The sequence below is a fragment of the Numida meleagris genome, chromosome 1 (assembly GCF_002078875.1).
Source record: "Numida meleagris isolate 19003 breed g44 Domestic line chromosome 1, NumMel1.0, whole genome shotgun sequence".
Classification (NCBI taxonomy): domain Eukaryota; kingdom Metazoa; phylum Chordata; class Aves; order Galliformes; family Numididae; genus Numida; species Numida meleagris.
This window is the reverse complement of record NC_034409.1, coordinates 36,839,988-36,862,393: the sequence shown is the minus strand read 5'-3', so window position 1 is coordinate 36,862,393 and position 22,406 is coordinate 36,839,988. Positions and strand designations below refer to the sequence as shown.

At 39.3% G+C, this 22,406-nt stretch overlaps 1 protein-coding gene across 2 annotated transcripts; it reads right to left on the bottom strand.

Annotated features, from left to right (window-relative positions):
- On the bottom strand, positions 486–16,692 carry TMEM19 (transmembrane protein 19). Of its 2 annotated transcripts, none has more exons than XM_021385183.1 (7): positions 16,243–16,692; positions 15,785–15,935; positions 8,710–8,823; positions 6,904–7,041; positions 6,370–6,624; positions 5,115–5,324; positions 486–3,187 (listed from the first exon to the last, which is right to left on the bottom strand). In XM_021385183.1, exons 1-7 carry the CDS (start codon positions 16,675–16,677, stop codon positions 3,024–3,026), a joined length of 1,467 nt encoding a protein of 488 aa, XP_021240858.1. In that variant the 5' UTR covers positions 16,678–16,692; the 3' UTR covers positions 486–3,023. The 2 variants fall into 2 exon arrangements, with proteins under 2 accessions (XP_021240858.1, XP_021240860.1); XM_021385185.1 differs by lacking the exon at positions 16,243–16,692 and adding an exon at positions 16,038–16,214.

The window sequence follows — 22,406 nt, the reverse complement described above, 5'->3', positions numbered from 1 at the left end:
AACTGCCAGAAGCAGAGAGTGCGATATATCTACAAAGCTCTAAGTCAAAGCTCTAACTTCCTGTAAAACAGGTTAACTCCTACTTGAAAAATAATGATGTAGTGCAATTTCAGGATCTGGATAATTAAGTTTAGGGGAAAAAAAAAAAAAGGGACCAGAGTAATACTGGGGGAAAACACAGCCCCCTGCTCTGAAAAGTCAGTTATCTGAACGTTAGCTACTCCTTAAATCTCAAGAGAGGTGATATATCCTCTTCATTTTTTATACCTCCTCATTTCATTGTCCCAGCAAACTGTGCTTCGCAGCTGTAATGACAGACCAGTCAACAGCAACACAGACAGACCCGAAACAACCTACAGGGAGCAAAACAGAAACACAAAAAGTAATTCTGAATATTGGTCACTCTGATACCAACACCCTTCAACGCTCAGGATCAGGACACCAAGTCTAAGCGAGACCTGGCTAAAGACTTCTCATACACAGAGTGATTGCAATGTGTTATTTATTAAAAATAAATTCTGCCATAATCATACTTTTTCTTGAACTTCTAACACATCTAAAAATCAAGCCAAAAATGAGGAACAATGTTTCACAACTGAAACTTTTCAGTTAAAAAAATCCAGTGTATCCTCTTGGGGCTGAGGAAAACTTTAGTGGCACTTCAATAAAATTTAGTGATAGAATTATCTCATATACTAAAGCTACCAACAGTTCTGAAGCAAAACACATTCACGCGTTTTTAATTTCTTTGTTTTCACCCCAGCTCCTCTCCTCATTTTCCCTTTTACTTCTACACTTTCTTTCTCCCCAGGCATCACATGGACAGGCAGTATTCCTGTCTGCTCCTTTCTCATCTCAGTAAGGGCTCTTAGTGATGCATCAGTTAACAGGTTGTTCACAGGTGCAGCCACATACTGTGTCTTCCTCCCTGTAACTTCCATTAAAAAGAAGTAACTAAATTAGCCTAAGCTGTACCTCAGCTGATATACCTAGAGTTAACACTGTCCTTTTTGGAGCTCAGGAGTACTCAGATCTTACTAAATATTGAAGATTTAGGAGTGGGAATTTCATGAGCAACTCAGTGTCACCACTGTGAAGGTAAGATAAATGTAAAATTCTCAATAGTGGCCTTTGCAGGTCCTTCCTGCAGGACTCCGATGGGATCACGTTAATTCATATGACAACACATAAAAGCATTTCATGCTGCTATGGATTTAAAACTAAAGATGCCTTCTCACTGTGACACGCTGTTTTTAAAACGAGACTCACATTGAACAGTAGTGAAAAGCAGGCTAAGTCTACTTCAGTGTTTGAAAGCCGACTTTGTTTCAGGAATCAAAATAATAAAAAAAATAAGGCATTTAATTGAAACAGAAATTATCTTACAAAAATGTGCATTTCTTAATTCCAGAAATTACAGAAGTATTAATAAAATCCTAAAAACCAGCAAACACAGCCTTTATGCAGAAGCAGCATAAATCCACTCAACCTATAAAAATATCATGTATCCATTGCTATAGATTAAGTGCATACATTCCTTTTATAGTTGCGTGCCTTTCCACAGAAAGGCTAACGTACAGCAATCACACAACTTGTTCTTTTCAGAAAGCTTTTACACATTTCAAATCTCATCTATATATCTGGATAAAACCAGTTCCAGTGCTGAATTCCAGACTTACAGAGTAGATTTCAAGTTAATAAATCCAATGTGGAAGGTGTTATAATTTTTCAATATTCTCAAAAAAAAGCAACAGAGTACATGATCCAAATGAATTTGGACAGGCAACGTACACAACACGCTTGTTCAAAAAATAAAAAAATCAGCTATTTAACACAAATATTCACCTACCTCTAAAGATAAAAAAAAGCTTAAGTCAACAGTACAGGCTCTACCTTCTGAATGGCTCCAGTTATTACGAAGGTATACAGTTAGTTTAAATACAATCTGTGCTGGCTCAGTAACTTCCACATCTTCTATAATTAATGATGAAAGATGGAACAATCTAATATGGCAGACAGAGCACTAAAATTGAATTCCCTCTTCCAAATGATTTGCCATTGAGACTCTCTACTCACTTTGAGGATGACCTCTGTAGCTTCTCTGGTTGAGACTCTCATCTGTGAATAGCAGCCTCACAAAGAAGTAAGAAAAACTTACACTGCTGTGCAAAAATCAAAGAATATAGTTTGCTCGGAATGCTAAATATCATGAAGTAATTCTATGTGTAGAGACAATCTGCATATTTATAAAACAATGAATGTGAATTCAAAATTTTGATATTTAATCCTAGATAATTTAACAACTATCGCATTACAACAGCGTTTACAATCTTCGTATATATCATTAGTAAGGAAACAACAATTTCAAATAAACATGGGCAAATTTATTATTCTTACTGGAAACACTTTTTTTTTATTCTAAACATAGCCTTTTGCACCAAACATTATGTAATAGCATTATTTTTACCACCTGTATTTTTCAGGGAAGTAAAAGTTTTATCAGGATGCAGAATAGGCAACAAGGCTTACTTTATTTTCCTCCCCAAAGTATTTCCATAAAACTTTACATACTCTAGATTATAGGAAATAACAAACCAGAATTCATCCTTTTCGCCTGTGTTACCGCTGCCTACACAAAGTTGCAAAGGACTTTGTGCCTGGCTTGGACAGCAGCTTCAGTGCTCCATCACACTTGTAAATGTAGATTAGACTTCCTTTTCCAGTTTCTTGATCCTCCATTGAGACCGCTGAACCCAACCCTTAGGCTCCAGGAGGACAAAGTGCTTTACCTCACTTGGCGATGATCTGCACCCACTCAAGGAGCAGCAAGAGCATATTGACAAAACTTCTTGCCCTGAAAGATGGCTTCTGCCATATGATGCTTACATAAGTTGAGAGGGAAAGTCCTTTGGCTCTCTCAAACGTTCAGATCCCTCTCTTTAAGAGAGCTCTTAGAGCACCCTTAGAAGTCTTTAAGAAAGATTGAATATAACTGAATTGCATGCTGAAAGCCTTAAGCCATTTCAACCTCTTGGCCAGAAACACAATGCCACAGCTGGAAACACCAGAGCAACAAGCAGAGAAGAAAAAAGATTTACTGCATTGTTGTCTAATATAGGTTTTCCAGATATGTGCTGGCAGTCTCTTGTTTGATAGCTGACAACCATGCTGGTATTCTTGTCAAAACCTGGGAAGAGGTAGAGACTTCATTTTAAAAAGGCAATGCAGATGAAAAGAAACATAGTAACCCAGTGTATGCAACTTTCTATATTCCCTTTACCATTACAGCATTTGACCCTGTAAGAAAAGACAACAGAAGTCTAAACAAAATTATGGTTAGCTACATCTGGTAGGTTCAAAGAGTGAAACCCAAATGCAATACTTTGAGTTCAAAGTTTTGAGAAGCTGTGCTTCTACTGAGTCTACTTACCTCTTCACGCAGCTCTGTGACAAAGAAAGGTAGGAAACACGAGCTAAATCGGAAGAGGAAAAAGCTATTGGGAGAGCCACTCTAAGGCAAAGGATGCTGTTCTGAACACAACAGAAACAACTGACTGTTAGGAAGATTTGTTTTTAAAAGAAAACTATGGAAGTAACGCTTCTAAATGAGCTGAAAGAAAACAAGGTCTGGGTAGAGCCTGAATTTAACATTTCTATTTAGTTTTATACTACCATGCATTTTATTCCTATAAGTAATTTCCTGCTGTGCCTATGTGCTCCCAGCATTTGAGCACCATGTCTCATTTTCTGTTACTGAGCATGTTCCATTATCCCATGTTTTGTCCAGTTTTATATGTTGGTGAAGGTGTAACATTCTAGCATGCTTGATTTTAATGGCTGCTCACTCACGGGTTAGCGAAACACCGATCAGGTGTGCATACATGCACAGGTTTAAGGCTGACATAAACAAACGCTCCAAAACAATTGAGCACATTTTGAACTAAAATTATTCTTCCCTGTATACTGGAATATCTGCTAATGCCCACAATACAGAAACATCATTTTGAACTGCTACTTTACTGAAAAATTTTCAGCACCTCAGAGAAATCTTAGAAAAAACAATAAAACAATCAAAAAACACAAAACGGCTGTAGCTTACAAACTAAGTTGCTGAGCATGGAAAAAAATATCTAAAGTGAGTAAGAAACAGAAGATAAACGCAGACATGCATTAGCTCAGTTTACCACATTCTCTTAATGCATCTGCGTCACTAGGAGAATGAAACATTGTCTGAGTGCTTAAGTGCTTCATCTTCAGTAATAAAGAATTATATTTAAGAATTCCTCAAATGGTTAAACATTCCATTTTGGCTTGGACTTTCCTGGCTCTACAAAGAACAGAGCACACAAAGCGTAGTGATAATAAAATCAGAAAACTTAAATTCTTTCTGCAAATCAGCTTTCGAACAGAATAGCATCAAATATGGATTTTAAAATATAAAGCTTAGTCTGAAGGTTGCCTGTATTGTTCCTTCACAATGATCTGAGGGAGCAATAAGTAAATAGTGGAATTATTTAGGATCAAACAGCTGACAACCCTTTTCAGTGGACACCAATTTGTTTAAATAAAACTACAGCTAGCTTGTGAAACACTTAATTTCCAGGAAACAGTACTCTACTAAGCAGTCAAAAAACAGACTATAGAATAATGGGCACATCTTCTCAGAGCTCTTCTTGTTTAGTTCTTAAAGCTGATACTACACTAGGTCTCCAGAGTAAGAAATGGAGACTGTGCAGTTACCAATTAGTCTGAGTGAATGGACAAAATTAAGGCGACATTTTCTCTTATAAAAGGTTACCATAATTAGATACAGAGAAAAGGAGGAGGCAGCAATTGTTTTTGCCAAGGTAGCATGTCGGAAACCTCTGGTCTCTTTCAGTCATCAACAAGACAGTAATGTAAGACAAATAAACCAAAATGTGCAAAATGAAGAGGATGAAAGACACAAGTGAGGATCAACTGCCACTGCTCTTGTTGTCATTATGATGCTCATCACTTTGACTCTTTGTTCTTTGTGATCTGTACTCTGTATGCCTCAGCCCTTCCTCACATGAAGGGCATTTTTAGGTCATATTAAGAGAGGAAAAAAAGATAAGAAAAAAGAGAATTCTTACCACTGTATTGCATCGTAGCACCCAAATATGAATCAAGAATTGATCCCAGTAAGCCAGCTGCTGCACCAAACACAATAATTGGCCATTGTGGAGCCGACATATCCAGATCACTCACGAAAATGAGCTGTGTTATGTAGTAGGCTATACCTACTGCCATGCCACCAAGAAAACTTGAGAGCAGGCCCACTAATGTAACTCCTCCATTAGTACCTAAATCAAAGAAAACCAAGCTGATTTACTGTTTTTTTTTTCTTGCAGACTTACATTTACTATGCTCATAGTCATATCTATCCAGAAGACTCTGCCATCACAGCCTTTATTTACAATTCCCATGATGCTGCTCAGATGCTTAACTGGTACCACTATATCCTATGTATTAACATTACTTTCCCTGTCTCTAAGGCTTGTTACGTAGAAATATTTCCTAGCAATAAACGAAGCAAAACCAGATAGCAAACTTCTCAGTGTAACCTGGTCAATGTAACCTGGTATCTGACTGCTGCAAGCCTGGAGGGAAAAAAAAAATGGCTCAAAGAACACAGAGCTTGAGTTATGCAGGCTATTAAAACAATGCCTCTTTCAGAAGTAAATGAAGATGTATTTCACCAATACGTTTAAAAGAGTAAAATCCATAGAAAAGACATTTGATAGTTTACTGAAAAAAAACAAACTGAAGAACATTTATAACGAGGAAAGAAATGCCCACACAATGTGTAAAACGCATATCAGCATGCCTGCAAGACTCAAAAAAGACACAGGGATTTAAGGCACCAATGTCATCCACTGTGTAAGAATGGTTTCACAGACAGAAGGCTCATTTTGCATACTTTTGTAAGACATTAAAAGAAATGAGCTATTTGACTAAGTGAATTTTCCACAGCATCTGTACTGAAAAATATTTCTTCTGTTAAAATGTTAATGACTGAAAAACACAGTTCATAACTTGTATTCTTTGTGTTATTGTCAGTATAAACACTTCTATGAGTCAAGTACCAGAGCCAAGAAGTGACAACATTCACTAAGAATGATGTTAGCTCACCAGACTCTATGCCGATGCATCTCACAGACGGTGTACAACAGAAACACAACTGAGTAGAATACATTTCAGAGAATGCATTCCTGCTAGCATTTTCAAATCTCAGTTTCCTGATGTTTGGTTTTTTGAGGCTTTTTCGGAACTTTTCAAGTTGGATACATAATCCAAAAACAAATCAGCAAAATATTAAGAGAAGAAAATATAGAACAGATATCTCACCTACTGGAACCTGTTTCCAGGTTGTTATCAGCCTTGGCTTGCTTTTACTCATAACACTACCAATCTCTGATGCCCACGTATCACCAGCTGAGCATGCCAAAGCTCCCAAAAGGGATAAGCACATCCATGATGCTGTGTAATACTTTGAAAAGTCTATTGGAATTTCACCAGGTCCACTTTCTATCATATACAAGATAGCCAGTTCAGTAGGAATACCACCATTACAGAATACTTGCAACCAATTCCTCTGTCCACCTAAAGAGACAGAACAAAATTTTAGTATTTTCAGATAAAACACCTTGAAATACAACAGCTGGAGACAAAAGCAAAACACACACATATAACATTAAATTTTAAAAATACACATTTTCAAAACGTAAGTTGCTTGTTGACATTCATGGGGATAAGGGGATGGGAATGACAAGTGTTCGCTATACTGGGTGTTACATCACATCTGACCCCTTGAAAGAAAGGGGAATACAAAGCATTTACTCTTCAGAAGGGAACTGAAGAAACCAAAGTGTTAGGGCTTACCTTCTTTGTATTCTGAATCTATACGTTTCTTTATATCTTTTTTCCATTTAGTAAGTTTTGAAGAAGTAGCAAAAAATACGAGCAAAGAAGTGAAGAAACTGTAATTTGCAACTGTAAGGATAAATCCAACCACCAATCCTATAAAGAAAAAAAAGTATGTAAAATTCCTTCACGTAACAACTTAACTGCAAAGCAATTAAGTACTTTAGTCTCTTGAATACAATCTTCATGATAAATGAACATCATGATAAACCTGAGATAAACATGCAATAAGGAAATTAATGAAGCATTTAACATCTGTAATGAGAACTTGAGAGACATCTTGACTGAAAAATATCAGTTACCTTTATTATTTTCTCGTAAATTTCATTGCTAAAATTGCTAATTTTATTGCTACTGCTAGAGGATACGACTTCTTTTGAAGATCTTCTCTTGTCATGAATCGGTAAAGCAGTGCAAAAGATAGAGCAATAAAGAAAAGACAAAGGATATCTGCCCATAAAACTTGACTCTTCATATGAGAAGTACATAGATACCTGTGACTACTTCTCTATCTGCAATCTTATCTTCAGTTTAAGGATCAAACCCCCCTCCCCACACAAGGCCACTCCCTGCCATTAATTTTCTTTTGTTTCTGATTTGTTTGATCTTTTTCTTTCTGTTATTTTCTTTAGTATTTGAGCTGCTGGACATGCTTTTTTTTTTTTTTTAAACTCCTCCACAGAGGAAGTCTACTTCTCAGTGCCCACAACTCCTCACAACTGAAAGAAAACATGCTCTTAAACCTAGAAAATCCTCCCTCTGAGCTCACAGACAGAACAGTATTTACAGATCGGTGACATTGGAGGAAGAGATCGTGGGTTGTTTCTTTCCACTGACCATCAGCTCAGATAATGCCCCAAGACAAGGAAGGGTCAGCCACCTCAACCAGAGGTCTTGCACCAGATTTCAATGAACACCGAGTACTTTTTTTTCCTCACTGTCAAAAAAAAACACTGTTGCAACAGTCACTGGCTTTGTAGTAATTGGAAAGATTGACAGGATGGAAAAGGCATTACAAAAGGGATGGAAGAACCGGCACAATAGCAAGGTGCTATAAAGGAAGGGAAGTAGATCGCTCACCCATATCAGAAGATTCTGGGTTCACAGGAAAAAGCTTCCACCAAGGAGGGATCTCCAGAAAGAGATCCTTCCTCAGTGGCAGCCAGCCCTCAAAGGAGGTCTAGGAGCCCTTAAATGAAGCCTGGCTCCACCCCTTCTGGTCACACAGTGAATTGCCTTCACCTGTGCTCCCAGGGTTGACTGGGTCTTTCCTCCAGGTGCTCAATCAGTGGTTCAGGCCATAACTCAACAGCTCCCAGAGAGGCTTGAAGTGAAAAACAGATTTAATTTTCTTCTTATTTGTGGGAGACAAAAATGCTCATATTAGAGAAAGGAGAACCATGTTATCTTTACTGGTTTCCTACCAGGCAGGTAGGCTGCTGGCATGGTTTGGATTTATGGTATTTCCTTACCACTGCCTCTTTCACATCATTATCTCCAGATAATGCAGATTTAACTGCAAATTGTACCAAAGTTCAAAACGATCTTGTAAAATTACATAAATCTAACAATAATATTAATGGAACAAATTGCAAACAGCTGCAAAAGTTAACTTGACTGAAGCAGTGTGAGTTTGAATTCAAGGTACGTACACTTACATTTACACTGAACCAGGTAGAATGGTGTTAAAAGAATATTACATACAGTAAAAGGGATCTTAATTCAGTTTGAGTGTTTAGCTTAATAATCTCGGAAGAAACATACCTGCCAATGCACCACTGTGATCAAGACTCCTCTTCTTAAAACCCTGTGTAGCAATCACTACTGGAACTACGAGTGAAAAAAGCCAGCGCCATGGAGAAATTGGTCGTATATTACCTGGTAAATATAAGGATGATACGTAACCATTTCATTTTAAGTTTTTTAGTGCCTTTATATCTGAAAAATATTTCTCTCCAAGAACATATTTAAAATCTGACCTTAACAGAGATTAAACCTCCTTACCATTCAAAACAAAGTATTTTTATGACAGGAAGATCAAAATACCTCTAATTATCTACTCATTTTTTTTTATTCAGCCATCACAGAAAACAGAAAATACATTGAATTAACTAATGTTAATGATCAAGAAATGGTAAATTTGTTAGAAATAAACACAGTGAGATTTTTCATTCTGAAAAGGATTCATAAACCCCAAAAATTAACATGCAAAATGTTACAAACAACTGAAATCTACTTTAATAAAACATATGTTCAGATTTCAGACAAAGTACGCACTCACAATAAGGTATGTAGAATTCAGTTTCAAACATGAATAAAACACAATGTAAAATCACGGTTAATAAAGCATTACCATTCCTTTCATGTAAAGAGACTACAAAGCAAATCCAAGTAAACAAATTAGGGCAAGTGCCTCTCTCACGGATCATGTGATGAGTGATTCGCTCAGAACTTAATGAATAAACCTGAATTGTTCATGATGATGATGGCATTTTTTTTTTTTAATCAAAGTTCAGAATATATGGGAGCAATGCAGGGAACGAACAGCATTATCTGTAGTCACTAAAGCTTTTTAGCACTCTTCTGTTACGGAAGGACAATCAGAACATCATATTGGAAACTTTACCTCGCCTTTCAAGGAATCCCAAATAGTAGGGATTTCAGGAAAAGTCACTATTGTTTAACAAAACTTTAGTTTAGTAGCTCTTTCACATCCTTTTTTCCATCCTGTATTTTGAAGTATTCCTAGAATGTATCAGATGCTGTCACTTTGTCAGCCATGTCGTGAATTAGAATTTTACACTATGTAAACAGACTGCTTCTACTTGGCTTCTACTGTAATATATTAAGTGCTGAGTTGAGCTGCACTGATGCTTTATGTCTTCTAATAAAACTACCTGGAAGTGCTGCTGTTCATGTATATGGTTGCTCTATATACTAATTGTTTCCTACTGGTGTATGAACAAACCATATGTTCTCCACAGCAACACTGATAATTTGCACTGACAAAGGAAGTTCAGTTGTTCAGCCGCGTTTTACAGTAGTAAAAAAAAGAAAATCCCTCTTGTTGGTATCCAAACCATTTTCACTGTTTCTACACTAAACCTGGTTGAAAACATACAAACTAGCACACTGGATCAAGCCAAACATCTGCCTGACTCAGAACCCCATCTGGCAGCAGCCAGGTGCACACGCTCAGTGGAAGAGCATAAGAAAGATATACAGACTTATATTCCCCTTTTTATCGGAACTTTTATGTTTTAATTTCTAAAATCACCCCCACATATTTGTCCAAACCCTTTTTGAAGCCTGTTGTCATTTTCAGCTCTGTAGCCACATGCAAAACTGAATTCTAGCTATAGATGCAATGAAAAAAGCCTTTCAAAAAGCCCAACTAAACAGATCCTGCTGCCTCAAGTCTCATGTGAAACTCCTTCCTTTCTGATTCTGCTACAGACTCACAAGATGAGGGCAAGCGTAGGCAGTACTTACAGTGGGCAGACACCATGAATTTACAATTAGAAAATACTGAGATTTTCTTTCTTGCTAGCAAATTATTGGCTTTTCTGACAATGTGTTTCATTTCAAAAAATGAAAACAAAACAACAGATGGGGATATATCAGGTAACCTGGACAACGCAGTTCCCTTCTCTTGCATTAGCTGCTTGTACTGAACTAGGCTACCGACTTCTTCAGTCATGTAATACATCAATTACAGACTGCTGTGGTGTAAAATACAAATATTTGTTCCATTGCTTCCACTGCTATCTGATCTTCTTTATCCATCTTTAGGGTGCTGTTGGGTCCTTCTCTCCCCCACAGCAGTTCATCTCCTCAACAGGGAGAATCTCTATCCCTCAGCATCTGCAAAAGCATCCATTATAACACAATGGATCTTCTTATGACTACATTAACCAAAAGGGCTAGCAGCCCTAGGAACTTTCAAAGTAAACTAGGAACGCTTAAAACTGTAAAGGAACTGAAAATTAAGCTTACTTCAGCAAGCCTTGGGCTCCCCTGTTAAACCACTGTTTTTATGAAAGAACAGATGTTATAGATCTTGTATTTAAGGAAAGGCAGCCAGAGGATTTAAGTCTGGTGTTAGTCTGGTTTCCATTTAAATGTTTATCCTCAAGCAAGCTTGAAGTTACCAGTGCAGTTCTCCCAGTTTTGTCTCTGTTCCTCTAATTTACAGAAAACTTGGCTCAGCTGAGAATCACAGGTGATTCAAACTTCTTCACTTTGAGGACTCCCTCTTTACCACCCATGCATGCATGAACAGCCTCCTCCCAACCTGGCAGCACTATAAAAACTGACTGCTTACCTTGGTCTGTAGCCCTGAGTACGCTTGTTGAAAAACAAGTTATATCCAACAGTTTCATGTCTTGTAATAGATATTTACTGTCAGAAATTCTTTCCTGCCCCTGCCCCCCTCAAGACTAATCTTTTCCTCAATTTTTGTTCCACCATTTACTTTTCTCAATTCTATCTAGAAAATACTCTCAGCAACACTGCCGAGTCAGTTATCATCAGTTCTGTTTGTTGATTCATTAACGTACCGTTTTTATATCCTTAATATTAGTCATTCCTTTAATACGCGTGAGTTATTATTTTATCTTTTAGTCCTTACTATATTTTAGCAAGTGCTTCGTATTAGATTTAGTGACGAGAATTTCCTTTGGCTTGCCCAGCACGTTCACATCAGAAATCAGCCTCTTTGTGGTGTGACGTATACAGCAAGGACTGAAAATACATGTTCATGAGAAGATATGTTTATGCTAAGAGATATCCTTCTTTTTCTAAGTTACCTCACTCGGGGGGGAATCCCTTCCACACTGGGTTTTGCTGTCTGACAGTAGCTGCAACAGAATTGTTACGTTAAGGCAAGTCTCGAGTTTTCAGAGATTTTAGGTTCACATGTCTTGCTAACTGAACAATACACAAGAGTTTAGGGGTGACAGAAGTGAGAGCTGTGAGCTTCCTAATGACTCTGTTTACTAGTCGACATAATTTAATAAAAATCCTGTGCTTTGGCTATTCAAATGTGTGAATGCAGCTTGTCATTTTCCCTCACAGAACAACTGTAGTACATCGCATCGCTAAAACCTGTCGATTCCCTACTGTCATATGAAAACAACATGATCACAGGTTATGTACTTGAAAAGAATACTGATTTTGGGGAACTAAAGAAAAAAAAAAACTTCAGGTCCACTACTAATATCTGTGCAAAAATGGCTCACCTGTTATCTCTGTCACACAGAAAATAAAGCAGGTTTAGAAAGTTTTGAAGTATTGAATGAGAAAGTAATGAAAACCAAAACACTCTGCAAGAAAATAGTTTTTAATTATATTCCCCACTAACAATTTTAAATTTGAATGCTAAAACCACCAAGACAGACCATCAGAACAACTCCCAAACAAAGAATTAAATTGTTTTTTTAAAACTACAAATAGTTTACTTTTACAAAACTGAATAAAAAATAGCGTATTTTTAAAAAGTTATTTACTCATCAAATCACCTACAGTGCCTTCTAACATTTTTTCTTCATTTGCCAGCTTGTCCCCTTTGCCTAATCATTCAAATCATTACGATGTGAATTTCCTTGTAGAACAGAAAAAGAATATCCCACACCATACAGCACCAGTGTCCATAGCAACTTATCTTCTAAAGAGATTATTTATCTTCAATGTCCTAAACATATTTCCTTCTCAAATTCCAGAACACTCACTAAAATAAAAGGTATTAATAAGTTAACGAAGGAGTTGTTACCGTCCAGTTAGAGGGTTTATTATTTTAATCATAAAACTTACTCAATGTATCTACTGCCTTAGCAGTAATCAATATATGCACATATATATTCCATCACCTCATTTTTACTTTAAAGACATACTTTAAAGATATACATCGCAAAAGATGTTTCAAGTACATACTTTATACTTTCAAATTGTTGTATTCTAAGAAGAAATGGTTACTATGACTGTTACAAAGTCTTCGATTTTTGCACCCAGATACAAGAAAGCTATTGATTATATCCTGAACAACTTACTCTGAAAGATTTTCATTTCCAGAAAAAATGACAAGAAAGTCTACTAAATGAAAGTGGTGCGACTGCTGTTTAGAACATCATCTCTTTGAGCTCTTTTAAACTTGATGTAAGGCCCTCAGAAAAAAAAAAATACCTTAAACTGACTACCACAGCAAGATTTCATGACTGTTTTGTTTAAAAAAAGCCTACTAAAAAAAACAGTAAAGCTAATCGTTAATGTGGCTTTTGAATTAAAACAATACCAAAACATGAGAAATTATTTATTATATTTGCTAGACAAATACATGACATCAGAAATCTAGCATTACATCTGACCAATCTAACAGAATAGAAATTTCACACAGGCACAGCTGCTTGCCACACTGGAAAGCTGAACATGATGGTTTGTAACATGAGCACTTGCATCAGCAGTACCTACAGCTCTGCAGCTACCCAGGCTCCTTGGAGGAAAATAGGGTAAATGCGTTTTGCAGTGAAACACTTGTCATTGCTGCACAAAGGTTTTCATGATAAAAACAACCTCTTTTTCATGCACTGAAAAAGCTCAGTGCCACAGATGGTGTGGAGGTGAGCCCCGTAGCTAACAGCTCACTCAAAAACTCAAAGAAAAGCACCACATCACAATTCTCTCTCCTATCTGATTAAGTTCACTCCTACTATATACTTAATTCCCCTTCACAAACCAAGGTCTTTCTATAGTTTCAGGCAAATGGAAAACAGATGTTCTACGTTCCATAGGAACACAGATTATGTTCCATAATCCTTCTCTGCAAAAAGGAGGATTTGTCTCCACTCTCCTTATTTCCATTAGTCCTTGATTCACGTAATATCAGGGTTCTCCACCCTACGCCATCCAGTTACATAGCAAGAGCAGGAATACCTTAATTAGTGGAAAAACTGAGAGAGCTACACCTACTGAGCAGACATGCGTAAAATCAATTTGTTATCAATCTGCTTAAATTTGACTGCTCTGGCTTAATCTGGCAACTGGCTAAGAACCACAGCTGCTTGCTCACCTTTCTCCTTCCCGGTAGGATGGAGGAGAGAACTGGGAAAAAAAGGTAGAACTTGGGGCTTGAGATAAAACTATTTACTAAGATAGAGAAAAGGAAAGAGATAGTTGTTATGGCTATATGTATATATGAATGTATATAACAAGTGTTGCACAAGCAATTGCTCACTAACCACTGACGAATGCCCAGTCAACCCTCCGTGCAGTGGAAGATGAACTCCCACTCCTTAAGAACTCCTTCTGCCACAATATTCCATACCATATGATGGTATGGAATATTCTTTTGGCCAGTTTAAGTCAGCTGTCCTAATTCTGCTCCCTCCCAGCATCCTGGGCCCTTCACTGTGAAAGGCCTTGGCTCCGTTCAACACTGCTTAGCAGCAAGTTTATACATAGGTGTGCTATAAACATTGTTTTTCTCCTAGAACCAAAACATAACATCATACCAGATACTCTGAAAAAAACAATCACATCCCAACTGAAACTAAGTCATCAACTCCGCTAGTATAATAATTACCAAAACCTCCTTGTCAAGCCTGTTTCTGTACACCTGCTCTGCGTCAAGTATCTCTCTGCAAGCTAAAGCGGAGGTGTCACAGATCATCTCAAGTTGGAAGGGACCCACATGGATCACTGAGTCCAACTCCCGGCTCCACACAGCACCTCCAAATCAAAACCCTACATCTAAGAGCCAATGCTCCTTGAGCTCCAGCAGCTCAGGGCCGTGCCCACCGCCCTGGCCTACCTGTTCCATGCCCACCACCTTCTAGTGCGGAGCCTTTCCCTAACCCCCACAACACAGCTCCGTGCTGTGCCACAGACATAACCTGCGCTCATCTGACACTTGATTTCATGTAACTCTGATAAGGAAGAGAATCTGGTATGAAACCGTGAGCGTCCCTTTACTCTGTTCAGTCAGTATCATAGAACATCCTAAGCCAGAAGGGACTTGTAAGGATCATCAAGGCCAACTCCTGGCTCTACACAGAACCATCCAAAAATCAGACCGTATGTGTGAGAGTGCTGCCATCCTCAAACCCAAAGCACTGGAAAACACTGAGCAGAGATATTCAATTGCCACTGCAAGAGTAAGCATATACTGGTGGGGTATTTATTATATCTTCTTCTGAATGCAAGGTGACAACAGGCACCTGGGCATGCTCCTAACACATCCCTAAGCATTGAGTGACACTGCAGCGACACTGGAGCTCCTCCCGCGGCAAAGCAGCTGATGCATTAGGGACAGCTGTTCACCTGCCCAGGAAAGCTGTTCAACTCTTCAAGGTTTGAACAGATGCTGTGGGCAGCGTTGCTGCATCTGCACGTTGCTGTAAGAAAAGGCCTTAACACAAGTGACAGTCCACAGAGAGCACTTGAGTCCCTGCAACCATACACAACCCACAGCCCATTGGAGTTACCTAAACAGAGCAGAGCTGACTGTATGCCCCCACCTCAGCAACTCCCCACACACATCTCTCTCCTACAGCACTGATTCTCGTTTCTCTCCTCTCTGTCCCAGCACGTTTTCCCACCTGCCCTACTCAAGGCCTTCAGGTTCATTTATAAAACTTCTGCAGGCCGGCAAGCCCCTCTCTGCCCATCAGCCATACCCCCACTACAGGACAGCACAGCTCCCGTTCGGACTTGGGCTTACAGCTGCACTCGGGCTGGGAAAGGCCCTACAGATGCCTCGTTCAGCTCCTGCCCCACCGCGCCGCGGGGAAGGGGAGACGGGGTCTGGCTGCGGGCCCAGCCGACGGGCTGCGGCCTTCGGACTCACCGTAGTATGTGCTCGCAGTCATGGACACGATCCAGAACGCCAGAGAGACCGAGATGAGCAGGCTCAGGATGACGATGTTCGCCAACATCTTGAGGTAGTCCCTGAAGAAATCCTCCTGGTTGCTCGTCATGGGGAGCCAGAGGGCGGCCGCCTGCGGGGAGGCATAAGGCACAGGGCACGTCAGTGTGGCGGCCAGCCCCGCTGCCCCGCTGCCCCGCTGCCCTGCCTGCCCGCCCGGCCGCCCGACACCTACGGACATCTCGGGGGGCTCCGCGGGGGACTCCCGGCGAGCCGCCCGCGACCGCCCCCCTCCCGCTACCCCGCGCGCGGCCAGCGCCGAAACAGCCCCGAATCCGCGTCAGCTCGGGGGCGGGAGCGGCGGCGGCGACGAGAGCCAGAGAAAAGCTTCGGGAAGCGTCCGCCCCGCCTTCCCCCCGCCGCCCTGCTCCGCCACCGACCTGCAGCTCGGGCCCGCCGGCGGCGCCACCATCTCGCCCCGCCGCCAGCGCCGCACCGCGCATGCGCCGCCCACACCCGCCTCCGCCTGTGGAGAAGGAGGGCGATGCGGTGCCCCGCGGCGCTGCCGTGTCCTGTCCTGCCCGGGCTGTTGGTTGCTGATTGCTGGATGTTCCAATGTGGAGAGCTTCCCGTATGTCTTCCCAACACCTCGTGAGGGCACGAGCGCGCCCACCCTGGAGGCAGCGGCGCCTGTTAGGTGCTTCCCCCTGAGCCTGTGGGTTCCACCTGCGTACAACAGTTACGTAGATGTCAAAGGAAGCAGAAATCCATTTTGCTTGTTCGAGAAATAGAAGACAGGAATGACAGTTGATAATGATAGGGGTGAGTTTTTTTTTAATGAGGTTTGAAACTTGTTGGAACATCACAAAGGTCATTAACGTTTAGACTTGAAACATTTCCTAGAGTCGTCTTGGGATGAAAACAAGCCAAACCTGCCTAGTGGCTTTTCTGAGAGCATGCCAGAATTACCTGCAAAACATATGGCAATAAATAAAGCCAACACGAATTATTAGAGAACTCCACATCTCGCTCTTGCGTTCCAAAGAAACTTTGTCAGCGCACTACAGAAAGATGGGAAGCTCCACCACTTACCAACTCCTCCTCCCTTTGCTGTGAGGCAAATAAACAAGAAACAAGATTTATTTGAAATAAGCAAGATTTAAAGCATTTCAGAAGAGATTTTAGAGGAAACATATTCAACATTTGTTCTGTAAATAGAAGGGTTCTGAAAGCAGATGGAAAAAAAAAAAACACCTACATTTTACCATGTTAGAGATGGGCCATTGCATCAACATCAATAAAGTAACCTCAGGCCCTTGTTTTCACAGAACTGAAACAGCAGCATAATAGAATATTTAATTATTCAGTGAGAAGCTGAGCAAAAGGAAAAAGTGTATTAAAAGATCTTTTACACAGAACAGGCAGCATGATAAGTTACAGGCATTAGTAATCTTGAAGAACAGAAGTTTTTAGGGTTGAAAATTCTAATGAATAATCTTCGGGTAAGAGTTGATAGATTCCCTACTGGATTTAAGAACATTTCTGTCTCATTGGCAGCTGATTGATCACAAGGCATGTGTTGTTGCTCTTCATTCAGCACCTGCAGTAAGTTTCTAACAGGATGAGCACGCAGCTTATGGGAGTCTTTTGCAACAGAAGCTTAGTTATATGTATGTGTTGTTACAGATGAAATAATTGGTTATCAGTCAGGGCTTCTGCAGATGTTGTTTAAACTAGTGACCATACTAGGCCTACAAATGGCTGGCTTTAGCTGAAGATAGTAGGTCGATTCCAGAGACTTTTAAACACTTGGGCGTTGACAGTGTATTGTCTGTAGACAGTTAGAGCCAAAAACCTGGACCAGGTGCCTTGGACACCTTAGACTTTACCGTATTCTCTGCTGCATTTATTGACAGTAACAACTAGGAACACACAAATTTTCTCTGAGCTAGAGATTCTGAAAACAGTACTAATGTAGCAGAACTGGCTTTAGTATATTTGGTCTTCCATCTTCCAGCACTTGAAGGGAGCTTATAAGTAGGAGGGGGACCAACTTTTTACATGGACTGATAGTGACAGGACAAGGGGAAATGGCTTTAAACTAAAAGAGGGCAGGTTTAGGTGAGATGTTAGGAATAAATTCTTTGCTCAGAGAGTGGTGAGGTACTGGAAGAGGTTGCCCGGAGAAGCTGTGGATATCCCATACTTGGAGGTGTTCACAGCCAGTTGGATGGGACCCTGGGCAGCCTGAGCTGGTGGGTGGCAGCCCTGCCCACAGCAGGGATTTGGAACTTAATGATCTTTAAGGCCCCTTCCAGCCTAAGCCATTCACTGATTCTATGATTCTTATCTCCAAAATTTTTATTAAACCTCCATTTGTGAAATGTATCTGAAATCCTGGGCTGAGTAGCTGTGGGATGTGTTGTGAGAACAGGACACCTTTTGAAGGATAACGCTGATACAGCATTGGTTAGATGCTCCTGCCATAATCCAAGTAACTGAATTTTGTGACCAACTCGACTTAGACTGGTGGCTGAACAAGTAGCTGCTTGTTTAGCTGCAATCAACCCCAATAACGTGTTTATTCAAATAGCCCTTAACTGCAATATTGCTCTGTTTTATTTATTGCTTAGTTTTTGTTTTCTAGCTTGTAACATAGACTGGATACTGGAATTTCTGGTAGAGAAACAGAGGCTCTTACAGGAATCATACAGCCCAGGCTTATATTGGTGGAACTATAGAACCATGTGACCGTGATGAATCACAACCCACAAACTAATGCAAAGAGGAGGTATGTTTGCGGAAGATCCTTCAGCTTCCTGCATTGCTCCCATACCTGAGTAAAGAAGCTCTGGAGCCAATTCAGAGAGACATGCCAGACTGTTGTTCTGGCTTATCCACAGACCTTGCATCTTGGCTTAAAGCCGCAGGCGCTGCTGCTGTTGGAGTTTACAAGAGGAAGAAAAGCAAAACAGCTCTAAATGCCTATCATGACAGAAGTAACTCTAGTTATGAATTCTGTAGCAACCATAGCATGAATCATGTTGACTTTGACTCCTACTCCAGCTCAGACACTTCTGTTACATGTGGCTTCATGTGTTATTTGAAATCCTGCAATTGCTTAATAAACATTAAATTTTAGAGGCAGATTAGAAAGTGAAAAAGAAAGAAACTTGAAATTCTTTATTTGGAAACCGAAGGAAGCACGCACATTTTTGAAAGTAATGAATCTCCATCTCTTCGTCCAAATACTGTATTTAAACTCCTGCTTTCTAAACGTTGCCCTTTGTTATTTCTAGGTCTTGAAATTAAAAAAATCATCACACTTTTAAGATTTTTTTTTTTTAGTTAATGTACATCTAGTTATTGACAATATTGTGAATTTAGAATTTACATACTTAAAATGCCATCTTGAATCAATGAGAACAGTATTAAGGCATATGTGATGCATTCCATATGTACATTTCATTAACAATTTTTCCTTATATTTAAATATACACTTCAGGCTTATGTAGCTAAAAAGCTTGTTAATTTAAAAAAGGCAAGTAACTGTTGCTTGAAAGCTTTTCCCTACACTTTCATATACAAATACATACTTGAAGTAAGAAAAATCTGAGAAGTTTAAATCTAAAAGCAATATACTGGCATTATAAGCAGCCTGGGTATTTGTACAGAGAACTATAGGATACAAAATACAACCAGCACAGAGTCTAGAATTAAAAATAAACTTGATGATTTAATAGGAGACAGGAATGCGAGGTGAGCTAAGGCAACATGACAAAGTGAAGATAATAGCATGTTACTGTATTTAACACATTAATTAAAATTAATTGTCTTGCATTCATTCTTAAGAGTGTATTATAATTCAGAAGATTTGGTGTATTATGGCATAAAATTGCAAAAGTTTCATGAAATAACCTTTCTGCTCTGCTTTGCTTTTCCGCCTCTTTTTTTGTCTCTTCATGATGGTACTCTCCATTTCTCTTTTCTGCTTAAACATTATTCCTGTTTGTGAGGGCTCTGTTTTTGTCATGTTATTCTTTTTCTCTTAGGGGTATGAATTTAATAGAAAATGCTAATCTGACCATGGAATAATTGATTGCAGTCAGTAGTCTTTTTTATAGGATAAAAATTATTGTTTATAGGAAAGACTAAAAAGAATGATTATTAAATATGTATGTATAGACTTCAGTTTTGTGTTGATCCAGGGACAATAATAGTGATTCAGTTTATTCATAATATTCTAAAATGTTTAGACATTTTCAGAGCATCTGAAGTATTACTTTAGCTTTAAAAAACAATTTGGTATTTCATTGGGCATGCCAAATTTTAAAAAAGTATCAATTTTGTTTCAAGCTAATCATTTTGTACACTTTGCATTTTGTGCAAATCTGCACTGACAGCTTATAGAACCATCCTTCCCCACTTCTAACTTGAGAGCAAGGACTGCATTTTTCATCAAGCTAGTGAACACAGCAGTGAGTACTTCTGGAAACAGTTGTTAAAAGGTATAGTACACAGGAATGCTTCATGAATCTTTGTTATTATTATCCCAATTTAGCAAACTTCTGCAAATGTCTGACCATAAACAAACTAATTTGTTTATGATCAAATGCTTTGCTGAATCAGTTCTATTCCCGATCTTGATCACAGATGGTCTATGAACCTTAACGAAAGATTGTCCTATGCTTTCTTTTTGCACATCGACGTAATGACTGTAACAAATGTTCCAAACTGACAATGATACTGTGAGCAGTTTTAATTGCTTTAAAACTTACACTTGATGAGCAGTGGTCATTTTTTTTCAGTTCTTTTGATTAGATGAAATCAGGTCTGTACTGTCTCATCTTTGAGATTCTTGGATACTTTCAGAGGTAGTACTCAGCTCCTTCTGTTTTCTCATTTACTCAGCTGAGCACAATTTATTATGGCATAACATGCCCAGAAACTGCCATATATTCCAGGATAGCTTTCTATATTGAAGTGATGCAGCAAAATTGACTTTTTTTCTGGTGGTGGAAACGCTTATTATATGTGACCTACTTTTTACTATGTGTTTAGTTTGTGTTTATCTACTTTATCACTCATTAAAAAAACAAAACAAAACAACAAAAAAAACATGAAAGCCCCTTCAGTGTTATTGCTTGTACCATCTCTAAGTGAAACAAGGTGTCTTTTTATGCTGTCTGATCTACCTCCTCTCTCCAACTTTGAACAGCATACACTGCAAGAAAGAATTGCAGAAGAATAGTAAGCTTAACAAAGCACCTGTAGCAGCAGTGTTAGGAAGACGCACCATGAACAAAGTGCCCTCAAGGCCTCTCACATGTCCCTTTCACTGAGGAAGAAGAGCTTGGTGCTCCAGCTGATCTGTCCAGAGTTGAGCAGAAATTAATGGGGACAAGAGATGATCTCAGGCTTGTGGAACTGCAGTCATAACAGATGGGATAATCAACAGTGGGTGCAAAATTTTGAGATGTGGAAGGGCATTGCATGAAGAGTGTCTTTGAATCATAGAATTAGCAAGGTTGGAAAAGACCTACAAGTTCATCCAGTCCAAAATGGAGCCATTTCCAGTCCATGCTGGCTCCATTTCTTTGCCACCCTTTCACAGAAATTTAGGAATCACCTCCTACTAGCTAGTGGCTAACCAGCTTTGGATAGACAAGTCCACTGTGACCAAAGCAGTAATCAATGTATTCAAGGCCATCCTTGAGACACTCTTTGTTTGAACAATATTTATGAGTTACGTCAGTGAACTTATTCTGTCCTTTGGTTCTTTCAGGTTCCCGGGAAGTGAGGGTGTTGAGGGGATCCTTGTTTCTATCCAGAGTCTAGCCCAAGGCGCACACCTGTGGAGTTCAAAGTGCTAGGTGGAGACTACAGGACTTTGGGATGGTGCAGAACACATGAGGGGTGAAGGGCATTTGGAGCTCATCTCAAGGGAAACTGGGAGGTTAGGCTCCTGCAGGAAGAACCTATCTCATGGACATAAATACTGCTTTGAGAAAAGAATACCAACATGCAGTGGATAAGAACAACCATGGAAATGGCTTAAAGCTGCCCTGTTGTTCTATATCACCTTGCTAGGTACATCATAGTCTGTGTTGACAGAATAATAGCTATGCAAGGAAAGAGGAGTGGCTGGCTTTTAGATTCAGATAATTTTTAAATGATATAGGATAATTAAGATAAATACATTTTTAGCCTGTGAAAACTTGTCCTTCCACTTCTGCCTCAACACAATGGGTGTAACTTGTCATATGCAATCATTCAAATTAGCGGTTTGATCTGTATAGGTAAACTGTAGAAGTGATGGATCTATGCACATATATTTTCTTGCATAGATCAATCACACTGTTAGATTTAAGATTTTCAGAAGAACTGCATCACATTTACCTCTCAGGTATTTAGTAGAATTGGAGATTCTGGTAAATACTGTTCAAGATGACTACACTTCTTCCACAGTTAAAGTCATTCGTAAGAGAGAATGGGGAAGTGGGGACAATCTAAACCTAAGTCTAGATATGTAGTCTTAATAAAAATATTGTTCTCCACATTATTACTAACTAGTCCTGAATTCTCACAGGTTTGCCAAGCTCCT

Coding starts and splice junctions, on each gene's coding strand:
- TMEM19 (XM_021385183.1), bottom strand. CDS start 16,677: ATGACCTTTGTGATGTTCCAACAAGTTTCAAACCTCATTAAAAAAAAA. Junction 6,625..6,903: donor AGATTCAGAATACAAAGAAG/GTAAGCCCTAAC, acceptor CTGTCTCTTTAG/GTGGACAGAGGAATTGGTTG. Junction 5,325..6,369: donor CTGGAAACAGGTTCCAGTAG/GTGAGATATCTG, acceptor TCTTTGATTTAG/GTACTAATGGAGGAGTTACA.